The sequence below is a fragment of the Erpetoichthys calabaricus genome, chromosome 3 (genome assembly GCF_900747795.2).
Source record: "Erpetoichthys calabaricus chromosome 3, fErpCal1.3, whole genome shotgun sequence".
In the NCBI taxonomy this organism is placed as follows: Eukaryota; Metazoa; Chordata; class Cladistia; order Polypteriformes; family Polypteridae; genus Erpetoichthys; species Erpetoichthys calabaricus.
In genome coordinates this window covers 284,943,167-284,969,490 of record NC_041396.2, presented here as the reverse complement: position 1 = coordinate 284,969,490, position 26,324 = coordinate 284,943,167, and the positions used below count along the sequence as shown (strand labels likewise).

At 39.2% G+C, this 26,324-nt stretch overlaps 1 protein-coding gene and 1 long non-coding RNA gene across 2 annotated transcripts in view; one reads left to right on the top strand and one right to left on the bottom strand.

Annotated features, from left to right (window-relative positions):
• The window catches only part of LOC114649054 (integrin alpha-X-like), a 193,280-nt gene that overhangs the window by 50,957 nt on the left and 115,999 nt on the right, over positions 1–26,324 (top strand). Inside the window, exons 3-8 of the mRNA XM_028798469.2 lie at positions 6,029–6,123; positions 9,639–9,706; positions 12,829–12,943; positions 20,876–21,006; positions 21,369–21,514; positions 26,034–26,187. Of these exons, the coding sequence (XP_028654302.1) occupies positions 6,029–6,123; positions 9,639–9,706; positions 12,829–12,943; positions 20,876–21,006; positions 21,369–21,514; positions 26,034–26,187 (709 nt within the window). The remainder of the gene's footprint in view (positions 1–6,028; positions 6,124–9,638; positions 9,707–12,828; positions 12,944–20,875; positions 21,007–21,368; positions 21,515–26,033; positions 26,188–26,324) is intronic.
• Positions 1–26,324, bottom strand: part of LOC127527015 (uncharacterized) — a 157,000-nt gene that overhangs the window by 23,602 nt on the left and 107,074 nt on the right. The gene's annotated exons all lie outside the window — the stretch shown is intronic.

The window sequence follows — 26,324 nt, the reverse complement described above, 5'->3', positions numbered from 1 at the left end:
CTTGTCCCGACTTTCTGGCCCTTCTTTCAGTTTACCCTCTCTGTTCAAATGCCCAAAAAGATTTGAATTTGTATCACAAATTATATTATTGGTTCAGGGTTTTCTTGTAGTATTTGTATTTCTATATTTAATTCTGATTTATTGTCTCTTATTCAATGCTTTCCTTATCCTGTGTTTATCTTTCTTAATGTTTTATGCAAATATTATTTGCATCCAGTGTGGCATATGCCCTGTTGTTCTATTTGAATATCTGTGAGGTGCTTTGAGCATGGAAAAGGTTCTGTATAAATAAAATGTACCACTATTATTATTATTATTATTATTATTATTATTAACTATTTTTAATGGTATGAAATGATGTATTTGCATAAGCATGCTTTTTCTTGTCGTAATACTCTATGATGCGTGTGGGTATTTATTTTACAATATTCATCAACATAGGAAGTACCGTGTTTATGGGCAACTCGTGTTTTGCATCCAGTGTTCTTAACAGCTTTTCGAATCCTTCCTTCTCCACGGTATTAATTGGTTCTTTACAGAGATGTCACCAAGGAATAATTTATAAGGGGCAGCTTGAAATCCTGACGAAACGGTGATATTTTGGTAGACACAGAGATGTTTTACCTACCCAACAAAGCTTTACTTTCACTTTCAATCCGAATAAATAGTGAAGTAACATGTCCCAATTAAAATGACAGAGACTTTTATTTCATTAATAGATATTTTATTATCCTAAAACAAATATTAGTTCACAAAGCAGTGGTTGTACATGGTTGTACAATTGCCTTAGAATCACCCTAAAAGATTCAAAGATCATCAGGACAACATATTTATAAATATTAATTCAAAATGAAATTGAAGAGCGCAGTTCCAAAATTAGCTAAGTACAAAAGATACATTTTGGAGATAAATAGGAAAATTTGGGTCCGTAAGCAGATTTTGAAACTAAATCCCTAAAACTATACCGCTACACTGTTGCAATTAGCAGGTTTTGAAGCTCAAGCATATTTTCGGCGCATGACCATCTGCATGAAAAGTCACAATCACATGTTCACTAAATTTTACCAAAAGGTGTAATTAGCAGATTTTGGAACTCACATCTTCAATTGCTATATATTGAATATCTATTATTATTGTAATTAGATAGCTCAATTCACCTGCTATGCAAAAATATAAACTCAAAATAAAAATAAAATGGACAGTAATGCAGTTTAACCCACACACAAACATTGAATAATTCACAAAAAAGAAAACAATGAAGGCTACTGTTTTTATTCCTGCTTGTAACATTTGAAAACAGAGTGGAGATGTGAAATGGAAGGATGAGGTCTTACACTTAAATGGACATTTCACTTCTGTTAGGAAAATTATTGATTAGTTTGACTATGACAAAGTACGAGTATTTTTTGACTGCAAGTTAAGTTAGAAATTTGGTAAGCCACTACAGCTGTTATCTCCTTCCACCTGCTGCTCATCGGCTCATAGAGTATGCAATGCAACAGCAAACATTTTATGGAAGCTTGCTTAGCAGGCCCCCATTTTGTGAGAATGCACATTGCAGAAGCCTATTTTCTACTACTACTGTCATCCCAGGTAAAACCAAACAATTTGTAAACAGCAATGCCATCCCACCTATTCTAAAGCCTTTCTCTTCTGATCCTTGCTCCATTTTCTTTTTATGCTTATCACTACCAGGCAACATGACCGGGGACGATGTGAACATGCTTAGAGAGTCACTGGAGATTTTACAGATTTTATTTAACTTTCAGAAAAAAATTAAATGGATTCGAAAATTCAACATATTGTTCACTCCTACCCGTATGGTAAGAGAATTTTGAGAAAAAGAACAGTGGGGAGTCCTTGACATCCAAGCCACCCGCCTCTTAGATTAATCACTGGTTAGCAGACAGCATTTTTCATGTAAGAAAAAGTGCAAAACTATGGAAGAGACGCAGAGAAACATGAATGTACTGCCCATGTCAGGATCTGCCACTGGTCTCTGCACATGGTGCAAGTTATGAACTAACCTTGGAAGGAGTGTCAGTTCATTAGTGACCATATCATTCATACACAGCTAATTAATCCAACCTGCATGCATGGGAGATGTGGGAGAAAAACAAAGCATCAGGGAAATGTACAGTGCCCTCCATAATTATAACTTGATTTAAATCCAATTGAGATTGCTTTCCATATGCTGAGGAGAAAACATAAGGAGACAAGCTCCTGAAACAAGCAGGAGCTGAAGATGGCTGCATTAGATGCTTGGCAGAGCATCACAACAGATGATCGTCAGCACCTGGTGTTGTCTATGAATCACAGAAATATGTGACAAAGACCTCAATATGACAGCTTTAATACAGCAGCCATTGCTGTGTTCCAAACAATATGGTGCCCTGAAATGGGTGAACCAGAAGAAAAAATGTTTTTTACATGTATGAAAATCCTCTTAAATTAAAGTCTGTAATGTGCACTTTAATAACGTCTGAATCGATTGATTTGTAAATGTAAACTGTGGAGCAGAGGAGTAAATCAAAGGAAAAATTTGTCTTTGTCTCAAAACATCATGGAAGATACTGCATGTGAAAAAGAGGAGATTTAAAATCTGATATCTTCAGCTATGAGGCAGCAGTTACAACACCTGTGGAACCCCAAATCAGTATCTTAATTTATGAATTCTGTCATTGCGTTACATTCCTTTTAGCTGGTCAGCACTATATGGTGGCCTGTCCAGGGTTAGTCCCTACTTGCATCAGACTTTACCATGATAGGCTGGAGCTCCCAGAACCTTGAACTGGATAGGCAGGCTTGATGACGGGTGAGCGGAGCTTTTCAACATTATAATATTTCATTCAAAATAAACATGATCTGAAATGTGGTTTTAGACATCATGGGTTCTTATCTAAAAACATTTAAAATGACAACAGAGAGGAGGGGACGTGCATTTCCCTTCATTGATGCTCCCTTCTTACTGTGTTTTATTGTCTGAAATGTGTTCTTAAACTGTGCTTTTTAGTGTCTTATTAATTCATTAATCAAATAATTTAAATATTGGTTGTGTCATTTTCAATCAGATATTGAAATGTACAGTATGTCTGGACATTTTCTTACTATGGACACTGATCAAGCAGCAGTTCCAAGCCACATGCAAACCTCACGTTGCACCGTATCCTGCTGATGTGTTGCGTGAAGTGCCAGTGAAGACAGTGAGCAATTGTAGACACGCTATGAACAAGACTTAGAACATTGTCTTTCACTTCCACAGCCCAACTGCACATTGTTGCAACCATCCAGTTTTATAATTTCATCTATCCATTTTTGAACACACTTTACCTAGTACAGAGTCATGAGGAATGGAGCCCATCCAAGCAGCATCAGGGGTGTTATGGTGTATAAAATCTGTACATTTTGGTTTAATTTTCGATTATATTTTGTTCAAGACAAGACAACAGATGAATACAAATCAAAGCAGGTTTTCTTCCCTTACACCTCACTTTTAAAACAGCTGTTCCAACATAGAAAGGAAGACATGCTAGTGGCTCAATTACTTTATAACCTGGGAAAGGAAGACTAAGCCAACACCTCAGGCTATTGATATGGACATCTGGGACAACAATTTGGTTTACAGCCTGGGAAAGATGGACATGAGGCAACATCAAAAAACTTTATTATCTGGGAAAGAGTTTGAGCAAAATTCATTAATTACATTGACAGCCAACCAATCAGGTGCATTTGTTGTGAAACCACGGCATGACATTTCATAATAAATATGCCTCATTTTGAAAGCAATGTTAGAGAAGAAGAAAGTAAGGATGTAAGAAAGGAGAGGAGAAGAGGAACGGACGAAGACGGCACTGGTCATCAGGAAAGAGTCATGGAGATCGATTGCTGAATCAAACGCTGCCCTGGGACATTCATCCTTGTCATCTGTAACTTTTTCGTAAACTTTTTCTAAAGACTATATATATTCAGACTTTCCTATCAGTACCTATTTTCTACTATTCTTTGTTCCAGTGGTATTATTATTATTATGGTAATAAATACCATGCTGCTTTTCACTTTCTATGCTTTGTCTTAATGTCTAGAGTGATTGAATTAATAAGTTAGATTTCTTTGAGCACCTGGTGTAGCCAGATTTTTTGCTATTACTTCTGTGCTGCGAGGTTTATAAGGCTGAGAGTGAGGAGCTCCACTCGATAGTTGGAACAGTACGAAAAGAAGGTATTCTTGGCTGATAAATGGCCTATAGTCAAGAGTGCTGAGTCTTTGTATGTTTAAATGTATTCTTGTAGACCAAAAGTAATATTTAGGTCTGAGATATCACTAAAACATCATATGTTGTTTGTGCCGATAATAAGTAAGTCTCTTGAAGTGCTGAATGACAGGCTGTGTTATTCCTAAAGCACTTGTGTGGTTTAAAGTGCCAGAGGTTAATTAGTGTGTGTGTGTCATTCATGGGGCACTGTTGTGGTTAAGGTCTGTGTGTATGCATATAGCTATGTACGTGTGTGTTCATCTTAAAGTGCAACAGTAGACCAACCCGATAACGAATTTGATGAGAACACTTGCCCTTGAGAAACAGGTAAAGAGTAAGCAGAGGGAAATACCATGATAATACAAGGGGCAAATGATTTAGGGAAAGTGCATTGGGGACTGACACCACGAAGCACTTCTTTGCTCAAAGAGTGTTGGTAATGTGGAGCAAACTAATGAGACATGGAGTTGAAGCAGAGACCTTGACAACCTTTAAGAAGTTACTGGGCAAGATATTGGGACAACTTAGCTATTAGCTAAGCTAACAAGCCTAATGGACGGAATGGTCTGCTATAATATGTCAGATTTCTTATGTTCTTAAGACAAAAAAGAGTCCTTCCAGGCAAATGTAGGCCCTGTGCAGACATCAACATTCATTCATATAGAATTAATTCATAGTCAGTCATGGTTGTATCTACTATCAGGGTGACCCGGGTAGACACCCTGAAGTTATGCTCTCAGAGGAGCCTTAGCATATGCAAGAAAATAATGAGTAGTAAAGGGAAAAGGACATGTGTTGCACACACATAATTCACTATTCAACACACACCCCATCCCGCCATTCAATCAGCCCTAAATAAAGAGTTGATTGTTTGATACGTGGGAGACACAATCGTACAGCTGTCATTATTATGAGACTGTAAATTTGATGTGTTACTCTGCCGCAAGAGTAAGAAATCAAAAAGGGTGGTAATTCAAAGCAAGAGACCAGAGGTGCAGCGAAAAGAAAACTTAGAAATGAAAGGTAACTAAAAAATGCCATTTTGCTAAAATTCAAAATGCACCCTCTGACTCAGTTTGACTGGGGATCCAAGTATCTTGGAAGAGCTGAAGAAACAAAGAAAAGAGGAAGACAGAAAAGAAGATGGTTGGATAATATCCAGGAATGGACTATGATAGATATCCAAAGTGTAGTACACTTGGCTCAAAAGGGGAAAGGACACTGGTCAAGGTAGAATGCTGCTGCCAATAGCCCTGATCATCCATAGGATTATGGGGTGCACAGAAGAAGATGACAAGAAAGCTGATTTCTCATAAATGTGACATTTCATTCATCAACTAGTTTACCATTCATTGTAATACACTAATGAAAAAAAATAGATTGTCAAGTGCACCAAATGTGAAGTTATAGACTTTTTTTTGTCTACTTTAATCCCTGTATCTGATTTATCACTGACATTTGTGATGTTCATAATGTGTGAGTATATGCCTGTGTCTATTGGAGGTGTATTCAGAGAAGTGTATACGGGAGGGGATCTTCACTATTAACACCATGGAGCTCATGGATATTTTAGTCTTATCTTAGTCTTGTAATCACCAGTTAAGCTAAGAAAAATATTGGGGCCATAGGAACAAAATTGAAGCACCCAAAGAAAAAGTTTTGTAGATAGCGGGAGAGAATGCAGACTACCCAAATTTTGACAGATAACAGTTCTAATAATTTCAGCACAGTTCTTTTCTCCATTCCCTATTAAAGATTGAATATTTTTCTTTGTAGTGTTATTGTCAGTGCACCCCTAAAAGACAATGGGACAGGAGGGCTTTACAGCTGTGAATATGATGAAGAAAAGTGCAAACCAATTATACTGCAAGGTAAGTGCAGATTATCATTTACATCTTCTAAGGAGTAACCATAGAAAGACATGACACCTTAGTGGCTTGAGACAGGAGTGAATCGAAAAAGGAAGGAAGGAAGTGAAAGAAGTCCACAGTAGCAGGTAGAGAGTCCCTTGACTAATATTGGAGGTATGTAAAGGTTAGCTCCTTGAGAAAGGGAAAGGATCTCTATAAATTTTTATTTTATTATTATTATTATTATTATTACTACTACTACTACTACTACTACTACCGTTTTTCCCCAAAAATAAGCCCTACCCTAAAAATAAGCCCTAGTCAAGATCCTCAGCTGAAAAGTAAGACACCTAAGGCAGGGTTTATACTTCACGTGACGCATGCTCCTGTGGACGCTACTGCTACGCAAGTGTTGTACTGTTTATACTTGCACTTGTACTTTACGTAAATCTGGAAGATTCCACCAGGTGGCAGTGCGAGATATCATCACGGTGAGAAAACGTTCAGCTTTGCTTTGTTGTGTATTGCCCGAAAAACATCCATTAAATTTCGAGGACACCTTGCCACAATATCTCTGAAAAGGATGTTTAATGAATACTGTATATCCATCAATCCGAGTATGCGCCCATTCCAGCAAGCATCAGGTGTAAGACAGAAACAAAATCTGTGGATGGGGCATCAGCTCATCGCTTACACATACACTAGCATCATTTTAGCATCACCAAATCCCCAAACCTTCATGTCTTTGTAAGCACACTATGGAATCCCACCAGGTAAACATGCAAACTCCAGTCAGGGAACACCAGCGACGTGACTCCCTGTGAGACAGCAGCGCTACTACTCTGCCACCATGCCGCCCCCATATGTATAATGATTAACAGTATTCATTATTTAAACAAAGTTAACAATTTCTCTGTAAAATGTAACATACATACATTAATGCATTTCATCAAGTATAAACCTAAGGATTCTAAATGTGCAGAGAGTTGGAATATCGTAAATTTAATGTGTCCTGTGTGGTGATCTATTGCTGCTTGCTGCTGCTGTCAGATCAGGAGGAAGCCCCAGAAGCACATAGCAATTAACAAGTGGGCCAGTTTTAAGATGACGTTCACAATGGTCTACTTTAATGATAAAGTAAACCATGAGGTTAAAGTGGACTTTTTGAGATTAAAGCCAAAATTTCCTCTTTAATCACAAAATAGACCTTTTCACATGTCCTTAATTTTTTTCTCTGTGGGTCAAATAAGCTGCCTTACATTCTGGTGCTTTTGTGAAGGTGCAAAAGAAATGTAAAAATGAGACGGCACAGAAGATGGTACATGAGACTTTTGAAATGTATCGTGTCATTACGTTGGGGAATATGTGACACTTGAATATAAAAGCACTGTGAATGCATTTGTATGTTAGCATTTTGCTTCACCACACCGAACCATTCATCAAACATTGAAGCATGCACATCGATTCTAGAGGATCCTAAAAGTGGCTGGAGTAGCAAGAAATTCAGGCTGGAATTCAGGATATGAATGTGGAGAGTTATGATTATATTCCAGAAGAAGATGACATGACTGTATTTGAATAATGTATATTGTTGCACATGAATAAATATAAGACATCCCCTGAAAATATGCCCTAGTGCATCTTTTAGAGTAAAAATTAATATAAGACCGTCTTATTTTCGGGGAAATATGGTACTACTAGAGGGTGGTATGTCCTATCAAAGTGAATGTGGTCCATATTATGGGTAATAGAATTGGAGAAACTGCCAGCTATTTCTTCAGATCAACATAAAGAAGCAAATGGCCTCCTGGAATAACAGATACAGATGCTGGAAAATTTGTTGCTACCCCTTCATGAATAAAGAAGAACCCAGAATTGTCCCTGAAATAACTTGAAACTGACAAAAGTAATTGGCACTCATCATTGTTTTCTTTCCATATTCAACAAAAGTTAAACTTTGCTTTAGAGTTTTGATTCAACAAAATATTTCAAATATGTAATAACACAAATGAAAACGGGTTGGACAAAAATAATGGGAGCTTTAACCTAATATTTTGTTGCACAACCTTTAGAAACAATCGCAAGTGATTCCTGGAGCTCTTAGTAAGACTTCTGTACCTGTCAACAGGTAGTTTGGCCCGTTCTTCCTGAACAAACTGCTCCAGCTGTGTCAGGTTTGAAAGGGGGTCTTCTCCAGACTGCATGTTTCAGTTCAATAGATGTTTGATAGATTTAAATTAGGGTCCATAGAAGGTGATTTAACAATAGTCCAATGCTTTGTTCTTAGTCATTCTTAAGTGCTTTTAGCTGTGTGTTTTGGCTCATTATCCTGTTGGAGAATCCATGACCTGTGACTGACATAGAAATTTCTGACACTGGGCAGTAGGTTTCACTCCAGAATGTCTTGATAGTCTTGAGATTTCATTGTTCCTTGCATAGACTCAAGGTAATCTGTGCTAGATGCAGCAAAGCAGCCCCAAAACATAACTAAGCCTCTATGTCTCACACTAGGTATGGTGTTCTTTTCTTATAAAGCTTTATTTTTTCATCTGTGTACACAGAGCTGATGCAACTTGTCAAAACGCTCCAGTTTTGTCTCATCTGTCAAAAGCAAAATCTCCCAGAAGCATTGTGGCTTGTCAATATGCATATTATCAAATTCCAGTGTGGCTTTTTTATGCTTTTCGTTCAGTAGTGGAGTCCTCCTAGGTCCTATTCCATTGAACCCACAGTCATTCAAAAAGCAACTGAAGTTGCAATCAGACACTAATGGAGCTTGACCTTTGAGTTCAGCTTGTATCTCTTTGGAAGTTGTCCTTGTCTTTTTGTCTACCATTCTTAATATCATTCTGCCCATTCTGGGTTCAATTTTCCTCTTGCAGCCCCGTCCAGGGAGGTTGGCTACAGTCCCATGGACCTTAAACTTTTTAATAATATTTGTAGTTGTAACAGGAACATCAAGCTGCTTGGAGATGCTCTTCTAGCCTTTGCCTTTATCTATTTCTAGTGAGGTGTTTATTAAGCTTTGTTTTGACAAAGCGTCTCACAAATTGCTTTACAATTATTTGGGTAACATCTATACTAATAAGAAACAAACAATGGCTTCAAGGTCTTCAAAGGAGAGGGCATGAAACAGAAAAACACCTGGATTAGAACCCGAGTGGAGCCGTGTAACTGGTGACACCTCAACACCACACTGAAACAGGGTGAGGTTTTTAACGGTGGCCGGAGTGCCAATCATGCCACAAACCCCCAAGTTTTCCCTGCAAGTTGAAAGACCTGCTTGCAGGGCAAGCTTGCCTGGGGATATATCATAACATATTTTAAATTTGTATTAATACTGGTAGCAATATATTTTTTTAAATATATTTTACAAGATTTTCATTTTTATAGGAAGTTCTCCATAGTTGGATCATCAGAAAGCCATGGGTTCCGTATAAAGCCATTGTTATCATTGTCTGTCATTATGACTTTTATTGAAAATTATCAGTTTGCCTCCTCAAAATTTTCTGACTTTTGATTTTAAACATTTTCAGGTCTAAATCCCGGGATTGCACTGGGCCTGTCAATGGCAACCAGTTCTGGCAGCATGGGACGCCTTCTGGTGAGTAATCAAACACAGCTCAGTGAGATTCTCATTTTCAGTGCCTTTGTTTTTAATCTGGCTTCCTCTTCTGTTTACATTTAATTAAATATACCATTACAGGTTATGGTTGAGCTGTTATAGTTTCAATTATTCATTGAGTAATCAGAACAGCTAATTTGCCTATGGAATTTGTTAACATATAGCATAAGTTTTTTTTACGGAGCTCCTTTTACACATTATGAAGTGTAGCGGTACTCACTAGTTTACGTTACCTTTACCACATTACAGCACCTCTACAACAATTTCTACATAGAGTATGGCACCTTTAGTGAGCGTACCACCACAGCTAATGGTTGATGTATCCTGAAGATCAATTCTTCCTCAATTGAATATCAATGTATCATGAGGACTGATGTTTCACAGAGAACACTACGTAGAGTACCAGAGCTTTTTTTTAAACCAAGCTAGAGAAAAGCCAAGCAAAATGACACATTTTATTGGCTAACTAAAAAGATTACAATATGCAAGCTTTCGAGGCAACTAAGGCCCCTTCTTCAGGCAAGAAGAAGGGGCCTTAGTTGCCTCGAAAGCTTGCATATTGTAATCTTTTTTAGTTAGCCAATAAAAAGTGTCATTTTGCTTGGCTTTTCTCTACGTTCATAATGGCTAACACGATACAACACCCTAGTACTACTTAAACCAAGCTAGAAAGTACCGACTCCTTTTCTTAATATAACACAATGATTCTGAAAGCTGCACTGACAAATCTCCTCCACCACACATCTCCATAAACGGGGTACCACCAGTAATCTGGTGCCACTTCAAGCACTGATGTTGTGGAAGAAGCTGAAAACTGGCTGGTCCAACACTGACTCAGCTATGGAATTGCCAGTAGAGGAGGCAGCTTGATGGCCAAGGTCTCAAGGACTCTGAACAAATCAGAATCCTATTATGTCATACAATCTTCTCTTTCATTTTGCTCTGTACTTGTACTATTACATTCATTCATTCTATTGTATTGTATTGAGGATTACTTGTGTTTTGTTCTATGTATTGAATTGTGTTTACCCCATTTTTTAACACCCACTACATGCCCAACCTACCTGGAAAGGGGTCTCTTGCTGAATTGACTTTCCCAAAATTTCTTCCATTTTTCCCTACAAGTGTTTTTTTTTTTGAGAGTTTATTTCTTGTCTTCTTAGACAAGACATTGTGGCACTCCTTGTGTGATTTTGGGCTGTAGAAATATAAATTGTATTATATAGTATTGTAAAACTGAGTAAGAAGCCTAATCAGTATAAATAATCAACCCTAAGAACGAGGCAGGAGGAAGCATGTTCATTGTGTCTTTCGATTTGTCTTCATGAAGAAGAATGCACTCCATTATAGCAGCCTGCGATGGAATAGTCACTAAGCAAAGTTACAAGCTCATATTTATTAACAACTGAGTTTACATTGACAGTGCCTGATTAACACCTGATACTAACTCTGATTGGTTCATTAGCTTAGAAAACTATGTGACATTTATTCTGATTGGTTAAAAGACATGAGATTTTTTCAGCAGAGCACAGCCAGTTTACATACCCAAAATAAACGTCACCTTGCACTACATTCTTGGCCTTCATGAACATTTCTTAAGTTCGGCTTTTACCCTTTTTTTATGATTTTTTATGTACATGACAACTGTCAAGTCTTACTGTGTCCATGGCACATTCAGCCACTTCTTAAACCACCAAGAGCATTTTATCTCCTTGTTACTCACACACTCTTCACCTGCTTTCCTAATACATTTGCTTATAGCTTTATGCTATTTCTAAGATAAATTATGTATTTAACATGGAAAGCATATCAAAGTCCTTCATATGCAATAACAGCATTTTTCCATAATGTGACCTAAGACATTTCCTTCCTTGAGTCATATCAAATAATATCATTGATAAAATGCTTTACAAGATGGGTCCCATCTGAGACTGGGATCGAAATCTAAGACTTTGTGCCAGTTACTTTTGACTACTCTGGAAAATAAATCTTTAGAGTTGACATGATTTTTGGTTCTAGTCTTGTGTCTTCCTGGATAAGATTTGTTTCTGGTTTTGGAATTTATTTCTTCAGCAAAGGCCTACTCAGTTTTGATTGCATATGTATGAATTTTATTAGCATAGTCCATATATGGTTGTTTCAGAGTGGCACCCAGGCAGGGTTCGAAGTGCGTTCATGTCCACACAGTTACAAGATGATTGTGACTTACAAAGGGAAAATGATGTGGAAATGTGCGTATGCAAGGTTCTATAAATTAGATTACTTTTTGCCATATGCATTTTCCTGTTTTGGGCATATGCGTATTTTCATTCTTGAATCTGCACAAAGTTATATAAGTGAGACCCGTGAACTGCACACAATATTCCAGATGTGGTCTCTGCAGTGCACACAGTTCAAAATTCTTTTTAATTCATTCCTATCAGCAATCTTCCTCATATGAGCCCAACACAGTGTTTAATAATTACAAATATATTACAGAATGAAAAAGGAAATACCACATAAAAACAAAGAATAATGTTGAAATATAAATAGAGGGACATCATGCAATATATTAGAAGAAGCACCGATAGAAGAAGCACCGATATGAGAGACAGGGACACAATAAAGAATTAACAATTCCGTATTTTCTTATCATGGTCATAGTCGTTGTACTATTAAAAATCAAACTACTTCCCAAACTCCGATACACACTTTTTCATTTAATGCTTGATTTGAGAAAAATGCAAGTTAAGATTTCCTCCCATTTTTTTCATAATAGTAAGCAAAAAAAAAGACTTTAATAATAAGAGAATTACATTATTCCAAAGAGAAAATGACTGAAAAATTCTGGATGAGTTGCTTTTTTATTATAAAAAATGAGGTAGAAAGGTAAGGTTAATGTCCCAACTCATTGAAACCATTAACAAAATAATTTCAGAATTCTGCCACTTGTAGCACCAACCTGAAGAGTGCTCTCATTTCCCAAACTGACACTCACATATCCAAGGTCTTCCTCATGAATGCAGAATTATACTCTCTCACTTGAGAATAAGATTGTCTTTTTTCGCTGTCCAACCTCTGGATTTTTATAACACTTTTGTCTCTCTTATCATCTTCCACAGGCTTGTGGCCCAAGACTATCACGGTACTGCGCAAGCAACAGTTTTTTGAATGGATTTTGTTACATACTCAACGAAGACTTGACAACCTTTGAGAGTTTCAGGCCAGATTTACAAGGTGTGTGTTAAAATGTATTCTCAATATGTTTGTGAGGCCTCATGCCCCTATCACAATGGCATTTTTACCCTCAGAATAAAGTAATTTTTGCCTTAAGAGCCCAAAAGAGTTTTGTATTAAATGGACAGCAATGTAATTGGTCTTATTGAGTTTTGGCATGATTTCCCCCAAACTTTTGCAGTATATATTTTATCTTGATAACTGAACACTGCGGTGGGCTGGCACCCTGCCCGGGGTTTGTTTCCTGCCATGTGCCCTGTGTTGGCTGGGATTGGCTCCAGCAGACCCCCGTGACCCTGTAGTTAGGATATAGCGGGTTGGATAATGGATGGATGGATAATTGAACAAAGGCAACAAAAAGGAGGTAAGGCCATAAGTGGTAAGAAATACAATGAACTATACATTGTAAAAGGAATTCTAAACCAAAATTTCCATTTTAACTAGGCATTCGTTAATAAAAATAGGAAGAGTTTAAAAATTGAAGGGTATAATCATAAACCTTGTAGTGTGCTATTCTGCCGATTGTGTGTCCATACAAAGCTAGACAGATAGCGAACGATAACTCCAGTAAACTCGTTTCTTGCTCAGAATGAGGCTTTTATTGGTGAATCTTTCATTCTTGATTGTAAAAACTACAAAGCACAATACAAAAGGGTGCTTTCAGTACAATGCTCACACCAAACAATCAGTACATAAATAAATGCATTTTTATTTAAATCTGTTTACTGTAGCAGATAACATCTTAACAAGCATTTACAAAATAATTATTTCAAAGAAAAACTTAGGCATATCTTCAACAAGGCTTAACATGAAAGAACTGATGTCATAAAGAAAGCATTCAGAACTTCATTAAACTGCCTTCTTAAGAAAAGTGAATTGAGCAAAATTATTGCTAGGTGGCAAACATTGAGATAAAAGTGTCGACAGAATAAGCACACTGGTGTTTATCAACATCATGTTGAACCTTAAAGGTCCCATGTACATTCCTGTACATTCATATGATAGTGTCTTTGACTGAGGCAAGTTTGTTTTTTTGTGTTTATTTAGCCTTTCCTACAGCAAACTGAAAAAAGATGACTTCACCACTGCACCAATGTAGCTCTGAAGTAAAAGAAGTTCTTGAAAATACGAAGGTCTAAACAAACACTGTCTCCCTGTTCTCATAATATGTTATTCGATGATGCAGATCCAGTCTCATCACTGGCAATCATATTAATCGCATTGGAAGAATATCACAAGATTTTGGAATTAAAACTAATTTAAGTAATAGCAAACTTCTTCCAGTCAACATTCTCTTAAATTACACCTCTTTTCACTAGAGATGCTCCAATCAGGATTTTTAGGGCCGATAGAGTTTAGTGAAGGATGATACACAAACAATTCATTCTTTTTTGAACGACTCTTTTCAGTGAATCATATAAACCATTTTGTAACCACAAACAAATCGATTCACTGGAGCTCAACCTGAATGCTAAAGTGTCTGTATATCCTGAGTGATGCCATCAGCGTCTTTCATTTCGCTGGTGGATGTTTAAAGCATTTGTGCAAGAACTGCCTGAATCATTAGTCTTGACTCATTGAATTCATGAATGAGACGCTCCCCGGGAGCCAGTCTAATGATTGTCATTTATTTGACTTGTGAATGAATCTTTACCAAATGCACAATTCTCATTTGATTCTGATTCTGCAGCAAATCATCAATCTTAAATTAAATTAATCATCCAGCAAATTTTAAATGAATTATCATGCTTTGTGTAAAGTATATGAATTATATTTAAAGTAATGAACAATGATATTATTTTGTTTGCATGCATATATAAAAATAATGTATGCATTATTAAGTTATATATTTGTGATGTAATAAGATCCGCTGGACTTTCTACATACACTGGACTCAAAATAAATCAAATGAAGCAAAATAATTAATTTACTTAAATGGTTAGATTGAAAGAATCGAATCAGGCAAGTGAATCAAAATGCCCATCGCTAGTACAGTTCACTCATTTCATGTTACTAGAGTTGGTTGATTCCTAATACCAATTCCAATTTGTTTTCTTTAAACTTTTAAATTTCCATTTATTTTTTTTACACTAAGCTCCTGCACAATGAGCAGTGTAGAAGTCTTATGTTTTATATTAAAGTGGAATTTTTGCAAGTGCTACCTGTTCATTTATTATTAACAAAATGTAGTTTTGTAGGCTTATTGTCCAGTGACTATAAAAATGCTAAAATGAATAAAATCCCCTTAAAATAATAAAATGTTGTCTCACAATATATATTCATAATACACGTCATAAACAATAGTAAAATGCTTGTCATAATTATCAGCCACCATAAAATGTTCAGGTTTATCAAGACAATACAATACAAGGCTAACATCCTTAGCAAGTTTACATGTAAAATCAACACATTGTGCTCCTAAGCAAACAAGAGTACTTTTACTAAGCGCAGGTAAATTCTTCTTTTCCTATTCTTTTTTTAATCAAAAATGTGAGCTGCTGTACTAAACACAAGCTTGTCCTCTATTTACCCACAGACAAGGTGTGCCCATTTAAATTCAACAAAACACAAAGGACTTGACTCGTTCAAGGAGCTCCTCTTTTCATTTCTGCCAAAGATGTGCCTTTCTTTCTTTCTTTCTTTCTTTCTTTCTTTCTTTCTTTCTTTCTTTCTTTCTTTCTTTCTTTCTTTCTTTCTTTCTTTCTTTCTTTCTTTCTTTCTTTCTTTCTTTCTTTCTTTCTTTCTTTCTTTCCACTCAAAGTTCATCTGGACAGCAAATATATCCGCCATTCCTCTCAGGACAGGGCAACTCCTCAGATTTGTTTTTCTCGGTTTATAACTATACTTTTTTAAGTATAAAAGCCAATATTTCATCTTCTTTTCCAGCTGTGTGGCAGGCTGATATCACTTCACATGACTTACTGCTGCCATACAGCTGGAAAGACTTTATTATTTCCCTTTATTTACTTCAATTTTTTTTTATCTTCTTTTCTTTTCCATGTATCATTTATTGATGATCTTAATAGAAATCTTTCTTCAGCCTACTATCATCTTGATAATATCACTATATTTAATACAAGGTTTCCTTTTTTGATTACATTTAGGTATTAGTTTCTGATATTTTTTCCTAAACTTTTTGCAACACATAATGTGTTTTAATGTTTCTTTTTTAAAACATTGTATTTTATTTTCTATCTTAATGTTTTCCAGTATAATATAAAATCTGAGTTAGTTGACAATGTCCTAATCAATGTCTATTAATTATTGCTTCTTCTCTCCTTGGCTGACTCTTAAATTAAATGTATTTTTTTGACTGTTGGTTTTAACTGATCTTCCTTCAGTACTGTATTGTTGTACGATTTGACTCTTGTTTATAATTAACTATTTTTAACACAATTGTAACTTAATTTTTTCCCCAAAGGTAATTATAAATTTACTTGTGGTTTATTTAATGCTTCTCATGCAAATTTATCAACAATCTCAATACCTGGTATATCTTTATGTCCCAGACTGCGTTATAGCCAAGTACAGGAATGACAGCTCCACTATATGAGAAAATTTAGTGCACCAACCTGGTTGTCCTGTTTATTGTCCCCAGACAGAAAAGATCAGAACCAAATGAAACACTCTTCAGCGTGTTTCCTGTTATGTGAGGTATTCAGTGTTTAAATAAATGGAGATATTGGGCTCCATTCTTCCCTCACTCGTGAACAAGACCCCGAGATACTTGAACTCCTCCACTTGGGGCAGGATCTCGCTACCAACCATGAGAGGGCACTCCACCCTTTTCCGGTTGAGGACCATGGTCTCGGATTTGGAGGTGCTGATTCTCATCCCAGCCGCTTCACACTCGGCTGCGAACCAATCCAGAGAGAGCTGAAGATCACGGCCTGATGAAGCAAACAGGACAACATCATCTGCAAAAAGCAGTGACCCAATCCTGAGCCCACCAAACCGGACCCCCTCAACACCCTGGCTGCGTCTAGAAATTCTGTCCATAAAAGTTATGAACAGAATCGGTGACAAAGGGCAGCCCTGGCGGAGTCCAACTCTCACTGGAAACGGGTTCGACTTACTGCCGGCAATGCGGACCAAGCTCTGGCACTGATCGTACAGGGACTGAACAGCCCTTATCAGGGAGGCCGGTACCCCATACTCTCGGAGTACCCCCCACAGGATTCCCCGAGGGGGAATGTAGACTGGTTGGGCAAACTCCCATGCACCCTCCAGGACCCTGCTAAGGGTATAGAGCTGGTCCACTGTTCCGCGACCAGGACGAAAACCACACTGTTCCTCCTGAATCCGAGGCTCGACTATCCGACGGACCCTCCTCTCCAGGACCCCTGAATAGACTTTTTCAGGGAGGCTGAGGAGTGTGATCCCTCTGTAGTTGGAACACACCCTCCGATCCCCCTTCTTAAAGAGGGGGACCACCACCCCGGTCTACCAATCCAGAGGCACTGTCCCTGATGTCCATGCGATGTTGCAGAGGCGTGTCAGCCAAGACAGTCCAACAACATCCAGAGCCTTGAGGAACTCCGGGCGTATCTCATCCACCCCCGGGGCCCTACCACCAAGGAGTTTTTTGATCACCTCGGTGACCTCAGTCCCAGAGATGGGGGAGCCCACCTCTGAGTCCCCAGGCTCTGCTTCCTCATTGGAAGGCATGTTAATGGGATTGAGGAGGTCTTCAAAGTATTCCCCCCACCGACCCACAACGTCCCGAGTCGAGGTCAGCAGCGCACCATCCCCACCATATACAGTGTTGACACTGCACTGCTTCCCCTTCCTGAGACGCCGGATGGTGGACCAGAATCTCCTCGAAGCCGTCCGAAAGTCATTCTCCATGGCCTCCCCAAACTCCTCCCACGCCCGAGTTTTTGCCTCAGCAACCATCAAAGCCGCATTCCGCTTGGCCTGCCGGTACCTATCAGCTGCCTCCGGGGTCCCACAGAACAAAAGGGTCCTGTAGGACTCCTTCTTCAGCTTGACGGCATCCTTCACCGCCGGTGTCCACCAGCGGGTTCGGGGATTGCCGCCACGACAGGCACCGACCACCTTACGGCCACAGCTCCGGTCAGCTGCCTCAACAATAGAGGCACGGAACATGGCCCATTCGGACTCAATGTCCCCCACCTCCCTCGGGATGTGGTCGAAGTTCTGCCGGAGGTGGGAGTTGAAGCTACTTCTGACAGGGGGCTCTGCCAGACGTTCCCAGCAGACCCTCACAACACGTTTGGGCCTACCACGCCTGACCAGCATCCTCCCCCACCATCGAAGCCAACTCACCACCAGGTGGTGATCAGTTGACAGCTCCGCCCCTCTCTTCACCCGAGTGTCCAAGACATGTGGCCGCAAGTCCGACGACACGACCACAAAGTCGATCATCGAACTGAGGCCTAGGGTGTCCTGGTGCCAAGTGCACATATGAACACCCCTATGCTTGAACATGGTGTTCGTTATGGACAATCCGTGACGAGCACAGAAGTCCAATAACAAAACACCGCTCGGGTTCAGATCACGGGGGCCATTCCTCCCAATCACTCCCTTCCAGGTCTCACTGTCATTGCCCACGTGAGCATTGAAGTCTCCCAGCAGAACGAGGGAGTCCCCAGAAGGTATGCCCTCTAGCACCCCCCTCCAGGGACTCCAAAAAGGGTGGGTACTCCGAACTGCTGTTCGGTGCATACGCACAAACAACAGTTAGGACCCGTCCCCCCACCCGAAGGCGAAGGGAGGCTACCCTCTCGTCCACCGGGGTAAACCCCAATGTACAGGCTCCAAGTTGGGGGGCAATAAGTATACCCACACCTGCTCGGCGCCTCTCACCGGGGGCAACTCCAGAGTGGTAGAGAGTCCAGCCCCTCTCAAGGAGATTGGTTCCAGAGTCCAAGCTGTGCGTCGAGGTGAGCCCGACTATATCTAGCCGGAACCTCTCAACTTCGCGCACTAGCTCAGGCTCCTTCCCCTTCAGAGAGGTGACATTCCACGTCCCAAGAGCCAGTTTCTGTAGCCGAGGATCGGACCGCCAAGGTCCCCGCCTTCGGCCACCACCCAACTCACACTGCACCCGACCTCCTTGGCCCCTCCCATAGGTGGTGAGCCCATGGGAAGGGGGACCCACGTTGCCTCTTCGGGCTGTGCCCGGCTGAGCCCCATGGGTGCAGGCCCGGCCACCAGGCGCTCGCCATCGAGCCCCACCTCCAGGCCTGGCTCCAGAGTGGGGCCCCGGTGACCCGCGTCCGGGCAAGGGAAAACGCCGTCCAAAATGGTTTTTCTTCATAGGAGGTTTGTTTAACCGCTCTTTGTCTCATCCCTCACCTAGGACCAGTTTGCCTTGGGTGGCCCTACCAGGGGCATAAAGCCCCGGACAACAGAGAGCGTGAGATCGACAGGCGGATCGGTGCGGCATCCGCAGTAATGCGGGCGTTGCATCGGTCTGTCGTGGTGAAAAAGGAGCTGAGCCGCAAGGCGAAGCTCTCAATTTACCAGTCGATCTATGTTCCTACCCTCACCTATGGTCATGAGCTATGGGTAGTGACCGAAAGAACGAGATCGCGAATACAAGCGGCTGAAATGAGTTTCCTCCGCAGAGTGTCTGGGCTTTCCCTTAAAGATAGGGTGAGAAGCTCAGTCATCCGGGAGGGGCTCAGAGTAGAGCCGCTGCTCCTCCGCATCGAGAGGAGTCAGATGAGGTGGCTCGGGCATCTGATCAGGATGCCTCCTGGACGCCTCCCTGGTGAGGTGTTCCAGGCACGTCCAACCGGGAGGAGGCCCCGGGGAAGACCCAGGACACGCTGGAGGGACTATGTCTCTCGACTGGCCTGGGAACGCCTTGGGATTCTCCCAGAAGAGCTAGAAGAAGTGGCCGGGGAGAGGGAAGTCTGGGCATCTCTGCTCAAGCTGCTGCCCCCGCAACCCGACCTCGGATAAGCGGGAGACAATGGATGGATGGATGAGATATTGGGCTGGTTAGCCATGGTCAGAGTGCTAGTGGAGCTCAGTTCAGCAGGTTGCTTGAGCCAGTGGTGACACCTCCTTCCAGAAGCCCTGGTTTTATTGTGGCTAAACCAGAAGGGCTTCTCAGTACTATGGAGAAAGAAGGAGATAACAGCATTAGCTATAGCACCACTCCCTACCCTCAGTGGGTTATTACATACCTCAAATGAGCCTGTGAGGAGGTCCTCCGACACGCATGTGTGACAGCATATTTGTTTTGCTAATACTTTATTCATGTATAATTCCATTAATTTCTTTTGCATTTCTAAACCCAGATACTCTCTGTTTACCAATTTCATAGACTCTAATGCTAGCAAGGACGATAACAAATCAGTTAAAATAGCAACTTTCTAAAACTTTAGTTCAGTTACCCATTAATTTCAGCTGAAACTTTCCTAAGGTGGAATCAAAGTTTCTTTCTCTATTCCACATAGCTCAATCATATGCAAATAGAAAGATATTGAGATCTGATATCATACTAGGAACAGTCCATGGTTTATCTTTTAATTAAATACATTTCGACTGATAACATTACCTTGTGGTGTGCCTTTAATGCTATTAAGATGGCCCTGCCTACCCCATACTTTCAGATATAAAGGACCTTATCCACCAATACAGTATATTCTCCCCTTCAAGACTAATTTGTGGATTTTAATTGATATCCTCCCATAGCATGCTATATTCCTTTTCTAAATGTTAAAATACTGCAAGATTGTGAAAGGTAGCAGTATATGGAAATCAGAAGAATCCTGTGGCCTATCATGTAAGACATTGAGCTGTAAACCACCAAGCTGCCTGCTCAGGAACACTAAGCAAGTAATTTAACATCTCTATAAAACAATTTATGCAAACAATTGTATGTTAGTCTCATGTTTAACATAGAAAGGCACCACAAAAACATGGGTTGATAATCTTATTTCGTTGCTTTTGCAGAATGCAGAGACTCAGGTCTTGATGCTGTGATCTTATTTGATGATTCTCATAGTATCTCTGATGCTGACTTCAAAATCATGATAGAGTTTATCAAAAATATAATTCGGATGTTCAATGATTCCAAAGCTCAGGTGAGTTCTTACCTTAGTGTGTGCGTGTAATTAAATAGTTGACTTATTTGAACCCAATAGGAACATGTAAAAGTGTTTACATTTGTGAAAGGCCACAGACTCTAACATTATGAGTATGAAAAATCTTGAATTTCTGCTTTATTGTTTCACACTTCTCATAGCACTATCCTATTAATTCTTACAATACAAAAATCATCTGAGAGCAGTCAGTTTTTGATATGTGCACTTTTATTTAGCTTAAACCAATTCCGATTAATGTATGGATATTAAATTAGGGTGAAGATATATTGTTAACATATAGCTCACACATTTCTGAATTCCACTGAATTTAACCAGTTGTTCATTTTTTTTCTTTTAATCAGGTTTCTGTGGCTCAGTATTCTTCAGAAGCGAGACAAGTTTTCAATTTTAAGTATTTTCAGGTCGAAAAAGATCCAGAGAAGCTCATGCAGTTTGCTCAACATTCAAAAGGAGACACATATACTCCCACTGCAATCAAGTTTGTGCTGTATGTATGCTAAAACTAAGGACTCTGAGTTATAGTTGTGGTGGGGGGAGTAGGCAACCTATAATTTACTTTAAAATATATTCAAATTTCTCAGTCCCTTATGTCTGAGGTACAAGAGTTATGGATCCATAAGAAAAATTTGACATTACATCCTTACTTCTTGTGTTTTTCATTTTAATCGCTCTCAACTGCTGTGCATACGAGGGACGTTCAAAAAGTTTCCGCACTTTTATATTTTCGTTGGAAATGTTGAAGGCAGGAGGAGTAGTAATTGGGCATTAAAATGATGGTACAACGCTGGGAAAATTGAATCGCAAATGAAGGTGACTATGTAGAAAAGTGATGCAGTTTGTTTTTGAAATTCTTAATAAATAGAGTTAAAAAAAAAGTGCGGAAACTCTTTGAATGTCCCTCGTATATTGTTACTTTGGGAATGTAAATGTGACCATTTCATAAAATGAGGGTACTTCTCTTTACTCATTGAAAAGTAAATTATTCTAGCAAGTAGTTTTCTTTTTCAAGTCCAGCTACAAATTCTCAAATAGATTGAGGTATGGATTCTGACTCAGCCACTCCAGGACATTAACATTTTGGTTATTGGGCTTTAAGCTTGGGAATGTTGTCTTGCTGGAAAACAAATCTCCAAAGGCACAAATTTCTTGCACAGTATATTAGGTTTTCCTCCAGGATTTCTTTGTATTTGCTGCATTCATACAGTATTGCCCTCACAAGCATTCAAGGGCCTGTTGCAGAGAAGCATCTTCACAGCATGATTCATCCACCACCATGCTTCACGGTGTCAATGGTGTGGAGTTTTTGTTTTTATTGTCCAGCGATTCATACTAGCGGTGAAATTCCTATCTGGTGTCTGCATCTCAACTGTTTAGAACCATTAGGAAACCTTCATCAAACACAGCTACATATCCATCTTCTATACCCGTTTTATCCTAAGCAGTGTCATAGGAGCCTACCCCAGCAAGCATATGGCGCAAGGCAGAAACAATCCATGGACAGGGCACCAACCCATCAAAAGGGTGAACATACACACAAAGGCACATCAGGAGCCAATCTAGCAATCCCAAATCACCTAACCTGCACGTCTTGGTATTGTGAGAGGCAGCACACACAAACACGAGGAGAACGTGCAAAGTGCACATAGGGAGGACTCAGGACATGAACCACATTCTCTTTGTTGTGAGGCAGCAGGGGTAACACTGTACCATGATGTCTCCCATCCAAATACATTTTATCTTGTATTTGCACTGGTCAGTTATTTTGATTTGATCTCTTAAGTTCCTCCAATGGAAGTTCTATGGAAGTTTGGAGACTGGTCAAACCAGGTCATCAGTTCTTCACATTCCTTCTTTACCAGATAATTCATGCACAACTTTAAGATGTGTTATAGGTTGTTATCTTGGTAAAGAATAAAGAACTGCCCAACTAACTACAATGCAGATATAAGAGCCTGCTTTTGCAGTATGCTATGATAGCCATGCAAGCTGAGAATGTCATGGATTTGGTGAAGTTCACCGTATCTGTCACCAGTAAATCAACCCCAAACCATGCCGATGCCTCTTCCATGTTTAATACTAAGAACTGAACACACAGCACTTATGCACCCACCCTATCATACAAAATATTGGTAGTAGGAACCAGATATTGAAAATATTGACTGTCTGTGCATAAGACTGACTTTGACTCCTCAAAGGTCTAACGTCTGTGTGTTTGTTTTTTTGACAAGGTAAGTATGTTCCTCTTATTCTGGACTTTATTTAAATAAAGCTTTCAAGTAGAAAAAAAACACAAAGTGTGTAAGTGTGTGTACTCGTATATTATCGTGAAATTTTTGAGACTTATGCAGCATTCTGCATAGAATTCTCTACGTGACGATTCACAATCACCAGCACTAACAAACCTGTGGGTGTCATCACAATACACATAAAAGCTCAGCTCTTTTGCTTATATGCCACTTACTAACCAAACAATGTATTGCTTTAACCACAGGTGTGCTAATTATAGAGGAGCAATAGTTTTATTTTGTGATGTTTAAATCAGATGATCTCACATCTTAGTTATTCTCCCGTCATCGGTTTTCCTTTTTTTCTTTGATCCATCTGACAAACTATATTTATGTTGAAATGCACACGTGGGGATTCAGGTCATGTGACATTGCACACATTTAATTGGTAATCTTGTCCTGATGATGAAGGACTCTGATCAGAGTGTTTGATATTTTAAGTACCTCTGCACTCCTTCTATTCACAAGCTACAAATTTTGTTAATTTGTAATGCTAGAGCATCTCTCTGTTCTCAGGTTATAAATGAATTAAAAGAAGAGAGTGATAAAGAAAGTGACTGAAACATGCATAAATTATTAGTACAATACAAATGGATTCTTGCAGTGCCTGTGATAAAAGTTCTGCAAATTCAGTGCATCCTAGTTCGTTTGAGCCAAATAATTAAAATTTAAGATAAACAGTTTTCAGTTAATAAATTGAAGATTTTCCACACCAGAACAATGTGCATATCCTCAACTAGGATAAGGTGAATGCTAGGTAACAGCATAGGGGTTTGCTAGCGATTACTTTCCATGTGTTGAGTTTTCCTATCAGAAGTACCTAATGTGCACAATGATGTGATTTTGTGTGGAGAACATGAAGCATGTCACAGTTTTCAAAAATGTACTGTATTCTTCTGCCTGTGATGTGAACGAGGGGCATAAACAGAATTGATTTTACTAGTGTGGCACAGAGTGAATACTTTTTTTTTGCAGATGCAGAAAAGAACACAGGTAAACACAAAAGTGTGAATGAGGCTTCAAGAGCAGAAGTCATTATTTTCCACCCAAAAAATGAGTAAAGCTCACCCCAAAAACTATTTAATGAGTTTCAGAATTGCAAGATCCCATGTGAAATGAATTTTAGTGTTAGTTTCACAAACCTATGTGCAAAGTGAAGCTTGCCCTGTTTTGCTGATCACACAAACAGAGCCATTGTGACTTCTCATGTGAAACTTTCACTTGCAGTCCTAGTAAACAGGGAACTAACAACAAATTCTCACAGCTAAATTTGCCATTATGAAATCAATCAGATTTTTATCTAATTTGTTATTTGATAGTTCATTTTTCTATTTTTACCTCTACTTAAAATAAAAAGAAAAGTGATATGGTTGTATGTTTGACCATTCCAAAACCATATTTATTACTATGCAGTTGGACCCCTGTTGCGGCCATAACAGTTTCCACAAGATTTTGGAATATGTGTCCATTCAGCCACCGGAACATTTGTGAGGTCAGGTTTTGATGTTAGACAAGAAGGCCTGTCTCACAATGACGTCCCAATTCATCCCAGAGTTGTGTAATAGGATTGAGGTCCTGGCTTTATGCACGGCAATTAACTTCCACCATGTATATATGTATGTATGGACCTAGCTTAATGCATAGGGAACAGACATGCCAGAAAATAAATTTAAGATATGAAGAGGTAGGGGAAGTGATGGCGAAGGTGATAGTGATGAAAACGGCACCCATACACGTGCACTGCACAGTCGCCCTGCTGGCTGCTGCCTAGAGTTGATTCTACAGTAAAATAAAATAAAAATAAAAAGAGGAATATCCTTGGAGGTCAATCATCACCATGAAAGTGGATAGTAGACATCACGTAGTATATGTGTACTAAATTTCAGGTCAATAGTTCAAATGGTTTACGAGCTACAGGTGATTAAAAATCCTAGACAGACAAACAAACAGCCACAGTAGTGTATTATATAAGAAGATCTGTGATCTGTGTTTTCAAATGCTGCACTCATCTCTAGCAAAACAAGAACAGATATGTGACCACTGTCAGAATTAACCCATAAGTCATTTACCCCTTTAAGCAGTGCAGTTTCAGTGCAATGATTTGTTGGAATAGAATGTTTATTTAAATAGTCTTTTAATTACTGAAAAACTATTTTTCTAGAATTTTATTTTAAAAAGGCAGGTTAGAAATAGGCCTAAAATTGTCAAGTACAGAGGAGTTGAGATTTTTCTTCTTAAGCAGAGATTTAACTACAGCAGACCTTAAACAATGTGAACTAAACTGAGATTCATCCATCAGACTACAAGATAGTGAAGAGTGATTCACCACTCCGGAGAACACGTTTCCACTACTCCAGTGTTCAATGGCAGTGTGGTGGTTGTGGGGAAAAACATAAAGTTAAACGATTTTAGTAAAAGCCTGCATGATGGCAAAATGTGAAAAAGGTGAAGGGGTGGGAATACCTTCTGAAGGCACTGCTAATGTAAGTTACCTTGGATAAAGGCATCCGTCAAATGCATACCAGTATTATTGTACACTGTACTAAAGCATTTTACAGGTTTTGACAAGTAAATTGTCATCAGATTTCTTGAATGCATGCAAACCTATTTTTGCTAAATTTGAATCTGGGTACAAGGTGCTGGAATTGTAAAGGGAAGTGTGACATATTAAACTGTAAATGAATAAATATTTCAGCTTCTGTGTTTCTTCCTTGTCAACAGAGACAAAATGTTCTCAGAAGACTTTGGAATGAGAAATGAATCAAAGAAGTTGCTCATAGTTATAACTGATGGGATTTCAAATGACAAGAAACTAAACTATAAAGATGTGATCCCACTGGCAGAAAGGCGACACATCATCCGGTATGCGATTGGGGTAAGTACAGAATCTCATACTCTTCACTGTTAAACCAACTCAGCACTCCGCATCAGTCTGTAGTTTTAATTCTTCAGCAGTGATGGGGGATTCACAAATAAGTCGTTCTTTCTGAACACCTCTTTTCATTGAATCAT